A 15,205-nucleotide genomic window follows, 5' to 3' on the forward strand; every position below is an offset into this window, starting at 1 on the left:
TTAGGTCAAAGAAGGTCAAAACCTAACTTATCAACTGAGGCTTTGCCTGTGTTGAAGAGAAACTTGTAGCATATAGCCCTCAAAAGCAAAGGGTCCCAAGTAATGACATCCTTACCATATGGCCACAACATACTCTCTGGCTATTGCAGACATATATATTCAATTTTTAATTTTACATGGTTGGCCAGCTTTAGCTTAAACAAGATCAGGGACATCTCAATTGGAAAAGGAATGATTAAACAAACTAAACTTGGCACAAATGTTCTCTTTGAATATTTTCATGGATTTTACAGAAATGAAATATGAAATCTTAAAAAATTAGAACCAATAACTCACAGCATCTATTTGGGGACACATTCTGGTTTGACACAAGTGAATGGTAAAAATGGCATGTGAACGAGAGCTCTGAACATTCATTTGGGTACTAGCAGTGGTCCGGGATAAAGCACCCAGCTTCAAACACTGCATCATCTAGAAAAGGGAAAGAAAGAGGGGTTTTACTTGAACAATACTTAGACTAGGTCCATATAATCAGAAATCTAAGCTACTGGTTAAAATCCACCGTATTAAAGGATGTGAAAGATAGATTTTCTTCTTCTTCTTCTTCTTATTTTTTTGCGGTACGCGGGCCTCTCACTGTTGTGGCCTCTCCCGTTGCGGAGCACAGGCTCCAGACGCGCAGGCTCAGCAGCCATGGCTCACGGGTCTAGCCGCTCCGCAGCATGTGGGATCTTCCTGGACCGGGGCATGAACCTGTGTCCCCTGCATCGGCAGGCAGACTCTCAACCACTGCGCCACCAGGGAAGCCCTCTTATTATTTTATTTACTGGCACTTTTTGCGCTGAATTTCTCAGTATAACAGTTTTTTTGTTGTTTTTTTTTTAATAGGAGAAAATACTGAGATTCAACCGTTTGCCATTCGCTGACATTTGCAGCTTCTATTTCAAAACTATTACAGTAGAACACTTCGGAACAAACTAAGCAATAACTGGAATTACTCAGGCTCTTCTGTATCTTATTTTTTGTAAATTGTTTTGTTTTGTTTTGTTTTGCGGTACGCGGGCCTCTCACTGCTGTGGCCCCTCCCGCTGCGGGGCACAGGCTCCGGACGCGCAGGCCCAGCGGCCATGGCTCACGGGCCCAGCCGCTCCACGGCACGTGGGATCCTCCCGAACCGGGGAACGAACCCGCGTCCCCTGCATCAGCAGGCGGACCCTCAACCACTGTGCCACCAGGGAAGCCCTGTAACTTTGTTTTTTTTGGCCACTCCACGTGGCTTGCGGATCTTTGTTCCCTGACCAGGGATTGAACCCACCACCATGGCAGTGAAAGTGTGGAGGCCTAACCACTGGCCTCGCAGGGAACTCCCCATTGTAACTTTTCTTAAGTCTCTCTTTAGGAGCCATGATACAGGCCTACGTATGTTACAGCAAAAAGTACAAAAGGACTGTGGCCTCATCCTTCACTTAAAATTATCTAACCCTCTTTTTCTAGGTGTGAAAGAAAACTGTACATACAATGCCTTAAATTCTTTTGATGTTACAATAAATGCATTGACTTTATCATAACTGTTACATTTTAAATAATAAAATCCTGGTAAAAAATGAAGAAGATTTTAACTCCATGTTACACTCAAGGATACAAATTTCATATCATGAGCAGCAGAGCTGACTATTAAATAAAGCCAAACACACTCTATTTTTTTTCCTGTGGCTGTGCCGTGCAGCTTGCGGGATCTTAGTTCCCCAACAAGGGATGGAACCCATGCCCTCTGCAGTGGAACTGTGGAGCCCTAACCCCTGGACCACTAGGGAATTTCCCAAACACGCTCTATTTTAACTACAACATAAATGTCACCTCAGATTCTGTAATCACTGTACGTGTTGTGACGCCCACGGTATAAATTCCTCCAGCTGAATCTTCATGAATCCTTATATTTGATTTTTTATTTTTTGCATCAATATCACGAGTGGTATCAAATAAGTCAAGAACCTCTTCGTTATACAGCTAAAAAGAAATATAAGCTTAATGTTAGCAGAAATTGCCTCATGGATGTAATAACACATATTGCATGTTATCTTTCAAACATATCTTAAAAGTTCTTCCAAATACATATATTTCTTCAAAATAAAACATAAAATGATCACAAATACAAACAAATACCAGATTTCTTTACAAGAGTAAGAACAGTAAAAGACCTAATCATGACTAATGAGTTAAAGACTAGCTAAAATCATCCACTAATCCTTTGCAAGAGATATATAAATATAAATACAAGCAAATACTAAAAAAATATGTATCAAATGTAAACAAATCCTAAGCTTAGGGAAGTTCTTAATAATTTTTACTACTTGAACTAAAAATATATTTTCTTTTGCCCTACAACCCTTCTTAGTGTACCTAAAAATAAATAGTATTTTTGCAAGGTCAGCAATGTAGTTTCTGTATCAATAGAGGCTGACAAGATTGTGCTACCACTTTAGAAGAGGATACATACAACTATTTTTCTATCAATATGCTTAAAGTCACAATGCCTAATAACATTTGGAGGGAGAAGGGGAAGACTGAAGACACCGTTTCTTTCCTTTTTCCATCACTAGTTACCTTTCTTTTGGTAGAAACACATAATTATATTCTTGGTTTTTACTAAATTGGAATGTCCATTAAAACCAGCAGTAAGATAACTGATGTTAATTTGAATTAAGTTTTCTATTTTGTGCTATATAATGCTGAATAAAATGTTTCATCGATTATCAAAATGATTAGCTCTGGTGATCGAGATTACAATTAGACTAGAACACTCTTTGGACCAAGTATACAGAATTATAATGGCACTGTCCACCCAAGTGTAACAATGCTCAAATCCTAGATGTCCTCTTACTGGTATGTCCCTCCCACCAGCCTAGACTGCCCTAAATCCATACCTGCCCCAACCTTTGCACATTGCATCAAAACATCTGCCTATCCTTGTAGGAATACCAGCTTCTGCCACCAGATTAGTGCTACAGCATCAATCCTATTATTCCTCACAATCTCCCCCTCCCTTTTGGTCTCAGTCACTGTGTTCCCAGTACTTTGTGAGCCTGCCTACATTACCACAGTAATTCTCAGATAAAGAAAAAATCTGAAATAAACAATATTAATTGTTTTACTCTGTGGACACTGGTCAAATGTTTATAATCTTAAATGCCAACAAGTAAGGAATACTTATAACCTATTATCTCTTGTTGCTATCGCCTATAACCTAACGCTAATTTAGTCAACATTTACTGAACACTATATGCCAAGCACTAAAATGGAAGCGGGAGTATAAAATCATAGGGCTATGGTCTTAAGAATAAGATTTAAAGGAAACTAATGACACAATTAGACTATTACCTCTAAGAATTGGGCATTCACTTTAAAATCTGGAGGAGGAAGTCCATTTTTAATGGAAGTGTGTTTTTTTTCTTCGATACTCTTGAAAAGGTGTTTAACAGCACGAGAAATAATACCCTGTTCTTCCTCAATGATGTTAACATCAAATCCTGTTCCCATTGTGTATGTTTTGCCAGCTCCAGTCTGAATAAAAGAACAGAGAAAAATGAATGCTTGATCTTAATAACATAATCTCAAGTGACAGAAGTGAAAGTGCAATTGAATTGACACTTCTGTAAAGTTACAGCTTCTATGAAAATAATTTGGTACTTACCTGTCCATAAGCAAAAACTGTAGCATTATATCCTTCAAAACAACCTTCAATTAGTTTTTCTATACACTGAGTGTAGATCTGCTCTTGCTGGGAGTCAATGTCAAACACATAATCAAAAGTGAAAGCTTTATCTTTGCCTAGGAAGACCTGAGGTTCTCCCGGTGTGACAGATGTACAAATATGGCAACCTTCAATCCTTTCTTTGGCAAGCTGTGGTCTTATTCTGTGAGAAAAAAATCAGGAAAAAATAAAATAAAATAAGACAAAATAAATGGAAAAAAACTGAAGAAGTAGGATTTTGAAATTCCTAGCAAATCTTTTAAAATCACTAATGTAATCTAGTACTTACTCCTTGAGTTGAAAAGTTTAAATAAGTTAAATTATACTGTCAATTTCAATATGAGTTACTTAATCCCCCCCAAAAAATCATGAACAAGAGTAAAATTAATCTTAAAATTAAATATTTTTGTGGGTGAATACCTTTCCTCAACTCTATAAAAGACTCAGTTAAATAAATTAAACTACCAAAATGCTATTTGTTGTTATCTTTATTTTAGATTTCTTCTCTTTATTTCCAGACAGGATGATATCCAAAAATGAGAAATTAAGTACATGGTATTTATCCTGATATCCTTGACTCACCTTTTTTGCAAACTCTTCACTAATGGTTCCCAAACTTATTTGACCATAACCTTCTGTTAGCTTAACATGTGTAAGCATAATCACACAACATACAATATGAATGAATATATATATTCATTTGTAAATATATGCATGTACTATATTGATTTGTCATATATTATGACATACACAAAAGCAGAATTGTGAAAATAAAGAAATTAAAAATAAAAACAGGGGTTTCCCTGGTGGCGCAGTGGTTGAGAATCTGCCTGCTAATGCAGGGGACACGGGTTCAAGCCCTGGTCTCGGATGATCCCACATGCCGCGGAGCAACTAGGCTGGTGAACCACAACTACTGAGCCTGTGCGTCTGGAGCCTGTGCTCCACAACAAGAGAGGCCACGATAGCGAGAGGCCCGTGCACCGCGATGAAGAGTGGCCCCCGCTTGCCACAACTAGAGAAAGCCCTCGCACAGAAACGAAGGCTCAACACAGCAAAAATTAATTAATTAATTAATAAACTCCTACCCCCAACATCTGCTTTAAAAAAACATTAAAAAAAATAAAAACAAATAAAACTTCTAATATTTTCTCTCCAAAACCACTGAATCATCATTTACATCTCCTAGGGTGTCCTTTGTCCACTTGGAAGACCACAGCACTATACCTGCCCTACACCCAACCCTCATCTACTTCAGATTCTAGGACCTTCCTCTTTTGCCTTATCTTCCTGATTTCAAGGCCTGTTTTTCAAAGAAGGAAAGTAAATATGGTGATATGTTACTAACAGAACAAAGCAAAATCTGGCCCTATTCTACTCACTCCATAAGCAGGACCATCCTAGACTTACACGTCACTGACTTAACGGTACTTAGGTTTTTTAGAGGTTTCTATTTGCCATGGAGAAGGAGAAGCAGTTTAGGGAAGAAAGTAAAGACAACCAGTAATGGAAAATATAAAACAATACAGAGAGAAAATAGAAAGGATTTTAAAGGGATCTTATTTTCTGAGATACAGAAACAAAGATCTATAGAAGTGGAACAAGTTCATCTATTTGTTAGAGATAAAGCTAAGCCTAAGTCCAGATCACCCGAGTTTTAACCCTTGCCAGTTCTTCAGGGTGGAAGGTCAATGGAAGGATAGGAAAGGCAATACTGAGAAGCGACTGAATTTCTGTAACCCTGGTTACCTTGAACAGCATTCTGTACTAGCAAAGAAGTGTTAAGTAAAGAATATATTTATTTATGCAATTTTCCCTTCTTCTGTGATAATGATGTTTTTCTTCCACAGTCTTCAACTTCATTTATTTGTTTTAATGGAATGCAATAATCAATGTGGAGCTGGCTAGGTACTACGGAAAGAGTGATGAAGTGGCCTTTAGGAGACTTGGATTCTACTACTTCTCTCACTCCACAGATAGCATGTGGCCTTCTCTCAGAGCTCCAATTTCCTCACCTATTGACAGAAACTATCATTTCCAAGGTTCCTTTCAGATCTAACGCTGAGAGAAGAACACTATATTACAAAATGGGAAGAGAAAAATAATATTTATATACTGTTATAAAGATAAAATTATATTGCAACAAGTAAAACAAATGGGTTTCTTACAAGAAGCTACATCCATGGACTATAAAAACAGCCCCATGGTAGTAAGCAGCTTTGGCTTTCTGGCTCCACATTTTCTTGATGAGTGGTCTTTCTCAAAGTTAATATTCCCTTCTTTCCAATCTTCCCTTCTCCTGTCTCACTTCATCCATTCATGGGGATAAAAATCATAAATCCATCCTCCTCAGGAGAGTCATGGGGAGAAAACCAAATCCACCATCCTCCTTGGAAGAATCACCATCCTGTCTGTTGGCAAGCTAGAAACAAGAGAGTCAACCTCAGTTATTCCCTCTCCCTATTCCATCCACCTAATCTATCTCTAAGAACTATTAATTATCTTGGAAATAGCTCATCATTTTCCTTCTTTCCTCATCAATAACACACTAATCAAGCCACCATTATCTCTTACTTGGATTATTGTAAAAGTCTCATCATCAGTCAACCTGCATCAAATCTTGCCCCCACCAATCTGTTCCACAGATTGCAATATCAGTGATACTTGTAAAATATGAAGGTGATCACTACCTTGCCTAAAACCCTTTAGTATATCCTTAAATCGCTCTACAATCTCCTCTTGCCATGCTCCATCTTTGCATCAAAGGACTTTAGTTAGTGATGGTTTATTTTTAACAAGTTTCACTAACAAAGTGTGCTCTCTCTAGCCTCTATGCCTTCAAATACGCTTTCTCTTCTCCTGGACACTCTTCCTTCTCAATTTGCAACTCCTTTTCCAGCCTGAACATCTCATGTTTTCGACCTCTGTTTAGATTTCACTCCTTTCAGAAGCTCTCACCTAACCCTTTGCATTCCACCATAAAGTCATATCTGAGCCCAGGCTGTTCTGTCTCCTGAAAGCTACCTCATTTACACCAGGATTCTGCTCTCTCCCTGATTTATAGCTGCACTGTGAAGTTTAATAAATTCCATGTAATTATAAAAAGGTTTGTTGTGTAGGATACTTTCATGCAGTCTCTGGTAATTAACTTGTCCTTCCTGGTAGAGAACAGAGGCAGAATACCTTTACAAAAGCTATGGGCCTTTAGGCAAATATCTGCTTCTTTTAATTGCCTTCAGCTCAAAACAATCCTTACATCAAATTGGCATATTATGGGGTGGCATTTTCTGCTACCCTTCAAATACCGTATTTCTCAGCAGTTGGCTTTTGTGACATTTATTTCTTAGCAGTTGGCTTTTGTGACATTCCTTTTTTCTTCTTTTTAACTGATTCTGATTTCTGAACTCACCTTTTCCTCTTATACCTCATATACCAAGTTGCCTTAAAATGTCAGTGTTTCCCCCAAAAAATGTCCAGAGTATTTAGCATGGTATCTAAGATTTTCCTAATTTGGATTCTGCCTGCAATTCCACTCTCAAATCTAGTTACACTCAGCTACATCAAACCACTGATCATTTCCTGATCAACTTATATACTTTCATTCACCATGCCAATGTACGTGGTTCTCTCTCTGCTTGGAATGCTGGACTTCCACTTCTCGCATAGAAACTTCATTGTCATTCTTCAAGACCTAGCCCAAATATCTGTACATCTATAAAGCTGTCCCTTCCCCCCCACCAACTTGAATTAATCTATGCAATTTGTACATGATTTTAGAATAATAGATATCAAATCGAATTCTTATTGATCACTAGTAAATGAATTATTTGAGGACTGAGAATATATCTTATTCAATCATAAAAGTAATTCAACAAATGTTACTGACTGACTCCTATAGACTGCTCTAGTTAAAGGGGAGTAACAATCGAATACTGGGTATGTGATTATCACAATAATCTAACTTTTGCCCCATCACCTTACTTTGTTACTAGAAACTTGATCCTGAGCAACCATTTAACAATTTTATGTCTTAATTTTCTACTCTATAAAATAAATATAGGAGCCTGGATTTAATATTCCTTAAGTTCTTTCGAACCTCAAACTCTATTTTAATTATTCCCTTAGGAAAAGCAAAACCCTGACTTAAAAGAGGTATTAATAAACAACCTTCTTCTTCTGTCACACCTTATATCCACCATTAATTACACCACTCATCCACATTTCCTTATAGTTCCTATTATTCTCTCCAGTTTTTATAACCAATGTTACTGTGGCCATAGGGACAAGGAACTTCCTTTATGAAAACATTATTATGGCTCTTTGCAGTGCCAGTATCTAGTGAAGACTAGAGGAGAGTCTGAGACTAAGACCAGTAAGTTTCCTTAAACTGGGCCCTGTTATCTGTTCTCTGCCTTCATAATAACCATAACTGGATTTAGTAACTGAGTATATCAAATAAGCTACAAGGACTAGTTGCAAGATGTCCTGGAGAAGACAGAAAAATAAGATAAGTATATCTGGGGGAAAAGGGCTTCCTTTTCAGCTAGAATTTAAGTCTGATACAGTAAAACTATATTTAAGGTCTAATTCTGCCACATATTATTGGAAGAAGCATCCCACCATGAGACCTGAGCATCCCTGTACATCCTTGCTGAGTATGCCAAGAATGCAAAACCCCGACTACTCTTTTCATGGATCACTTCTCAAGGCTGCATTTGCAGCAAGCAACCTTTAGGGATAGTGTCTTCCACCTGACCAAGAGCTGGCTTGCTTCAGCAAAGCAATGGAAACAGTGAATAAACAATAAAAACAATGAATCCCCAAGTCCAGTGTTTCTTTTTTTTTCTTACAGTTTCATTGAGATATAAATGCCATACAGCACTGTATAGAAGTTTAAGTTGTACAGTATAATGATTTGACTTACATACATCATGAAATGATAACCACAATAGTTCAGTGAACTTCCATCATCTCATATAGATACTAAAGATATATCAATAGATATTAAATAAAAAATATATATTTTTCCATGTGATGAGAAGGTTGGTGTTTCTTGATATGTCACTGCTTGCACAGCAACCATGTAATAGTTCTACCTGCATTGCCTACTTTGGATTAAGGGGGTGGGGATGGGGAAGCAGTTCAAATCAACATGAGACTCATGATGCTTACTGTACTGTGAGTAATAAAAGTCCTTTGCCTCCAACTCAGGAGTCCTGTGTCTTCTGCCACTACACATGAAACAGTGAAAGACTAGCTTGTTAACTTGTAAATAGGGTAAAATCTCAGACTCCACACAGGTCTTAACACATACTGTGACCTTTGGCAAGTCACTCTCTTAGCCTGTTTCCTTATCTAGCAAATGGTAACAGTCACTACATCCACATCACAGCATCTTGAATAAATCAGATAATGTGTGGCAATGAAAGCCAATATAGGTATAAAGTGTTGTCGTTGTTGTTGCTGTTGCTGTTATACCACCACTTGAAAATTCTCCAAGTCGGTTCCTTCATAAGGCACGTTAATATCTTAAATCCTTCTGGGCCTTCCAGCATGGTAAATAATCAGGATTTACTCTTTGTCTTTCCAAACTATTGTCATATCTTTCAAAATACCCTTTGGGCATGTTGAGTTTTTAGAACAATTAAATGTAAAACTGTTATGTCAGAAATAGAAGTATAATACAACACTGAACATTACCTAGATATATGTGTACATATACATACAAATATACATACATATTGCTATGCAGAGATAATCAAGCTGAATAATGTTGTACCTCCATTTGCAATGAAAAGTCATAATCCCAAAGTTAACCCTTTTATAGTAATAAATAATCAAGCCTCATTACCCTGCTATTCCTATCAGCACAGAATACAACAGAAGCCAAAATGGGAATTTTTATTCTTTCAACAATTTTATCATTTTTTCTATCTCCATATAGCCAGTAAGGAAATTTCATTCAGAATGGAAAAGAACTGAGTTAACAGGTTCTTTTAAAAAGCAGAATTAAATTGTTATGGCATATTTTGTCCTCATACTATACTAAATATGATTAAACGCTAGTGACGAGAATTTTGACTAATAACTAATCAATGACTTGTAGTTACTGAAGTGATGTTGCTTTAAGGAAAATAAATAAATGCGTATAAATACAATTTATAACCTCCCAGGACTTGTGCAGACACCCATAATTTTTTTAATTAGAAAAGTAGCACTAATATCATTCATTAACCTAAGTACAAAGATTCATGCAATCCAACCTATATTTCTAAATTAAACACATGCAGTTTTGTTTCTTTTACCAGACTTTTTCATATACCCTCATCTCTCCTATCTCTCTGTTTCCTGTTTTATTAAAAGCATCACAAGACATAGCCTTTCTTTTGCTAGGGGATTGGTCAAGTTATTTTTATTTTTCCCTACAAACAAAAAAAGAATAAGACACAAAATATCTTCCTTTTTGCAGTTGGTCATTGCTAATCTCTTGCCCTGTTAGAACATCGCTGTCCTTAATCTACAATTTCATAAACATGACAAAATTTTCCATTACCTAAATGTCTTTGTAAACTGTCTCTTCTTTTTTTGCTTGAGTTATTCTGATCTCATCCCCACATGATTGTGGTAGTTTTCTAGTTTACTCAATAATCTGACCTGATTCCCACTTTGTATGGCTCTTTCACCTACAGCTATCTGTAACTAGCACACTTGGCACCTTGTTAACACCTTTGTTCTTCTTACAGGACACCAATAAATCTGTTCCCTGAACAGATCTTTTGCCTTTCTTTATCTCATTTGTCAGTAGATGACCATTATACTGGACAATACATATTAGTATTCAACTTGATCTTAAAGTTAATTATATCATACTAATTTCCTCCCTTCCATTTCTTAAAAGTTAGGGCACTTTGTCACCATAAATAAGTGGCTGAAATTTCTATCCCTTGTTTGATTCTCTCCTAGTTCATTCCAGTTAGTAGACACACATTAAGAATCTGCACTACTTTAACCCTCTACCTTCTATTCTAGAAGAGAAATCCTGACATGCTAGAGGAACTTCCTAGACCATTTGTGGCCTTGCTGAATTATTTTCCTAAAAGATCAGGCACTGCATAAATAATATGTAACACAAGTCCACAAAAAGAAATTCCCCCAAGTGGATCTTTAATTACAATGATGGTTGACGGGAAGAAACATATTTCTTCAAAACATTCAGGAAAGAAACAGAACTAGCTGCTGGACAATCATCAACAGGAAGACACTGGAACTCACCAAAAACGATACCCCACATCCAAAAACAAAGGAGAAGCCACAATGAGATGGTAGGAGGGGCGCAATCACAGTAAAATCAAATCCCATAACTGCTGGGTGGGTGACTAACAGACTGGAGAACACTTATACCACAGTAGTCCACCCACTGGAGTGAAGGTTCTGAGCCCCATGTCAGGCTTCCCAACCAGGGGGTCCGGCAACAGGAGGAGGAATTCCTAGAGAATCAGACTTTGAAGGCTAGTGGGATTTGATTCCAGGACTTCGACAGGACTGGGGAAAACAGAGACTCCACTCTTGGAGGGCACACACAAAGTAGTGTGTGCATCGGGACCTAGGGGAAGGAGCAGTGACCCCAGGGGAGACTGAACCAGGCCTACCTGCTAGTGTTGGAGGGTATCCTGCGGGGGGCGGGGGGGGGCGGCGGCTGTGGCTCACCATGGGGAAAAGGACACTGTCAGCAGAAGTTCTGGGAAGTACTCTTTGGCGTGAGCCCTCCCAGAGTCTGCCATTACTCTCACCAAAGAGCCCAAGTAGGCTCCAGTGTTGGGTCTCCTCAGGCCAAACAACCAACAGGGAGGGAACCCAGCCCCACCCATCAGCAGTCAAGCAGATTAAAGTTTTACTGAGCTCTGCCCACGAGAGCAACAGTCAGTTCTACCCACCATCAGACCCTCCCACCAGGAAACTTGCACAAGCCTCTTAGAAAGCCTCATCCACCAGAGGGCAGAGAGCAGAAGTAAGAAGAACTACAATCCTGCAGCCTGTGTAAAAAAAAAAAAAAACATATTCACAGAAAGATAGACAAGATGAAAAGGCAGAGGGCTATGTACCAGATGAAGGAACAAGGTAAAACTCCAGAAAACAACTAAATGAAGTGGAGATAGGCAACCTTCCAGAAAAAGAATTCAGAATAATGATAGTGAAGATGATCCAGGACTTCGGAAAAACAATGGAGGCAAAGATCGAGAAGATCCAAGAAATGTTTAACAAAGACCTAGAAGAATTAAAGGACAAACAAACAGAGATGAACAATATTATAACTGAAATGAAAACTACACTAGAAGGAAACAATAGCAGAATAACTGAGGCAGAAGAACGGATAAGTGACCTGGAAAACAGAATGGTGGAATTCACTGCTGTGGAACAAAATAAAGAAAAAAGAATGAAAAGAAATGAAGACAGCCTAAGAGACCTCTGGGACAACATTAAAGGCAACAACATTTGCTTTATACAGGTCGGAGAAGGAGAAGAGAGAGAGAGAAAGGATCCGAGAAAAGATTTGAAGAGATTATAGTCAAAAACTTCCCTAACATGGGAAAGGAAATAGCCACCCAAGTCCAGGAAGCGGAGAGAGCCCCATACAGGATAAACCCAAGGAGAAACATGCCGAAACACATAGTAATCAAACTGGCAAAAATCAAAGACAAAGAAAAAGTATTAAAAGCAGCAATGGAAAAATGACAAAAAACATACAAGAGAACTCCCATAAGGTTAATAGCTGATTTCTCAGCAAAAACTCTACAAGCCAGAAGGGACTGGCATGATATACTTAAAGTGAGGAAAGGGAAGAACCTACAACCAAGATTACTCTACCCGGCATCTCATTCAGATTTGACGGAGAAAGCAAAAGCTTTACCGACAAGCAAAAGCTAAGAGAAGTCACCACCACCAAACCAGCTCTACAACAAATGCTAAAGGAACTGCTCTAAGTGGGAAGCACAAGAGAAGAAACAAACCTACAAAAACAAACCCAAAACAATTTAGAAAATGGTCATAGGAACATACATATACAAATTACCTTAAACGTGAATGGATTAAATGCTCCAACCAAAAGACACAGGCTTGCTGAATGGATACAAAAACAAGACCCATATACATGCTGTCTACAAGAGACCAACTTCAGACCTAGGGACACATACAGACTGTAGGTGAGGGCATGGGAAAAGATATTCCATGCAAAAGGAAATCAAAAGAAAGCTGGAGTAGCAATACTCATATCAGATAAAATAGACTTTAAAATAAAGAATGTTACAAGAGACAAGGAAGGACACTACATAATGATCAAGGGATCAATCCAAGAAGAAGATATAACAATTATAAATATATATGCACCCAACATAGGAGCACCTCAATACATAAGGCAACTGCTAACAGGTATAAAAGAGGAAATCGACAGTAACAAAAATAGTGGGGGACTTTAGCATCTCCCTTACACCAATGGACAGATCATCCAAACAGAAAATTAATAAGGAAACACAAGCTTTAAATGACACAATAGACCAGATAGATTTAATTGATATTTATAGGACATTCCACACCAAAACAGCAGATTACACTTTCTTCTCAAGTGCTCATGGAACATTCTCCAGGATAGATCACTACTTGGGTCACAAATCAAGCCTCACGAAATTTAATAAAATTGAAATCATATCAAGCATCTTTTCTGACCAAAACACTATGAGATTAGAAATCAATTACAGTGAGAAAAAACATAAAAAACACAAACACATGGAGGCTAAACAATACGTTACTATATAACCAAGAGATCACTGAAGAAATCAAAGAGGAAATCAAAAAATACCTAGAGACAAATGACAATGAACACACGATGATTCAAAACCTATGGGATGCAGGAAAAGCAGTTCTAAGAGGGAAGTTTATAGCTATACAAGCCTACCTAAGAAAGAAGAAAAATCTCAAATAAACAATCTAACCCTACACCTAAAGGAACTAGAGAAAGAAGAACAAACAAAACACAAAGTTAGCAGAAGGAAAGAAATCATAAAGATCAGAGCAGAAATCAATGAAATAGAAACAAAGAAAACAATAGCAAAGATCAATAAAACTAAAAGCTGGTCCTTTGAGAAGATAACCAAAATTGATAAACCATTAGCCAGACTCATCAAGAAAAAGAGGGAGAGGACTCAAATCAATAAAATTAGAAATGAAAAAGGAGAAGTTACAATGGACACCACAGAAATACAAAGCATCATAAGAGACTACTACAAGCAACTCTATGCCAATAAAATGGACAACCTGGAAGAAATGGACAAATTCTTAGAAAGGTATAACTTTCCAAGACTGAGCCAGGAGAAATAGAAAATATGAAGAAACCAATCACAAGTAATGAAATTGAAATTGTGATTAAAAATCTTCCAACAAACAAAAGTCCAGGACAGATGGCTTCACAGGTGAATCCTATCAAACATTTAGAGTAAGAGCTAACACCCATCCTTCTCAAACTCTTCCAAAAAATTGCAGAGGAAGGAACACTCCCAAACTCATTCTATGAGGCCGCCATCACCCTGATACCAAAACCAGACAAAGATACAACAAAAAAGAAAATTACAGACCAATATCCCTGATGAATATAGATGCAAAAATTCTCAACAAAATACTAGCAAACAGAATCCAACAGCACATTAAAAGGATCATACACCGTGATCAAGTGGGATTTATCCCAGGGATGCAAGGATTCTTCAGTATACTCAAATCAATCAATGTGATATACCATATTAACAAATTGAAGAATAAAAACCATATGATCATCTCAATAGATGCAGAAAAAGCTTTTGACAAAATTCGACACCCATTTATGATAAAAAACTCTCCAGAAAGTGGGTATAGACGGAACCTATCTCAGCATAATAAAGGCCATATATGACAAACCCACAGCAAACATCTTCTCAATGGTTAAAAACTGAAAGCATTTCCACTAAGATCAGGAACATGACAAGGATGTCCACTCTCACCACTATTATTCAACACAGTTTTGGAAGTCCTAGCCATGGCAATCAGAGAAGAAAAAGAAATAAAAGAAATACAAATTGAAAAAGAAGTAAAACTGTCACTGTTTGCAGATGACATGATACTATACATAGAGAATCCTAAAGATGCCACCAGAAAACTACTAGAGCTAATCAATGAATCTGGTAAAGTTGCATGATACAAAGTTAATGCACAGAAATCTCTTGCATTCCTATACACTAATGATGAATAATCTGAAAGAGAAATTAAGGAAACACTCCCATTTACCATTGCAGCAAAAAGAATAAAATACCTAGGAATAAACTCAGACTACACTACAAAACTACAGTAATCAAGACAATACGGTAGTGGCACAAAAACAGTAACATAGATCAATGGAAAAAGATAGAAAGCCCAGAGATAAACCCACGCACC

At 37.6% G+C, this 15,205-nt stretch overlaps 1 protein-coding gene across 14 annotated transcripts in view; it reads right to left on the reverse strand.

Annotated features, from left to right (window-relative positions):
- KIF21A (kinesin family member 21A) overlaps positions 1-15,205 on the reverse strand; it is a 155,507-nt gene that overhangs the window by 73,221 nt on the left and 67,081 nt on the right. For all 14 annotated transcript variants that reach the window (XM_089920522.1, XM_089920513.1, XM_089920523.1 and 11 more), the window contains exons 2-5: positions 3,692-3,914; positions 3,379-3,561; positions 1,858-2,007; positions 337-471 (exon numbers count right to left, since the gene is read on the reverse strand). In XM_089920522.1, coding sequence (XP_089776648.1) covers positions 337-471; positions 1,858-2,007; positions 3,379-3,561; positions 3,692-3,914 — 691 coding nt within the window. The remainder of the gene's footprint in view (positions 1-336; positions 472-1,857; positions 2,008-3,378; positions 3,562-3,691; positions 3,915-15,205) is intronic.

The sequence above is a fragment of the Delphinapterus leucas genome, chromosome 11 (genome assembly GCF_059928025.1).
Source record: "Delphinapterus leucas isolate spDelLeu-1000000601 "Yukka" chromosome 11, BTC_Dleu_Yukka2, whole genome shotgun sequence".
NCBI lineage: Eukaryota > Metazoa > Chordata > Mammalia > Artiodactyla > Monodontidae > Delphinapterus > Delphinapterus leucas.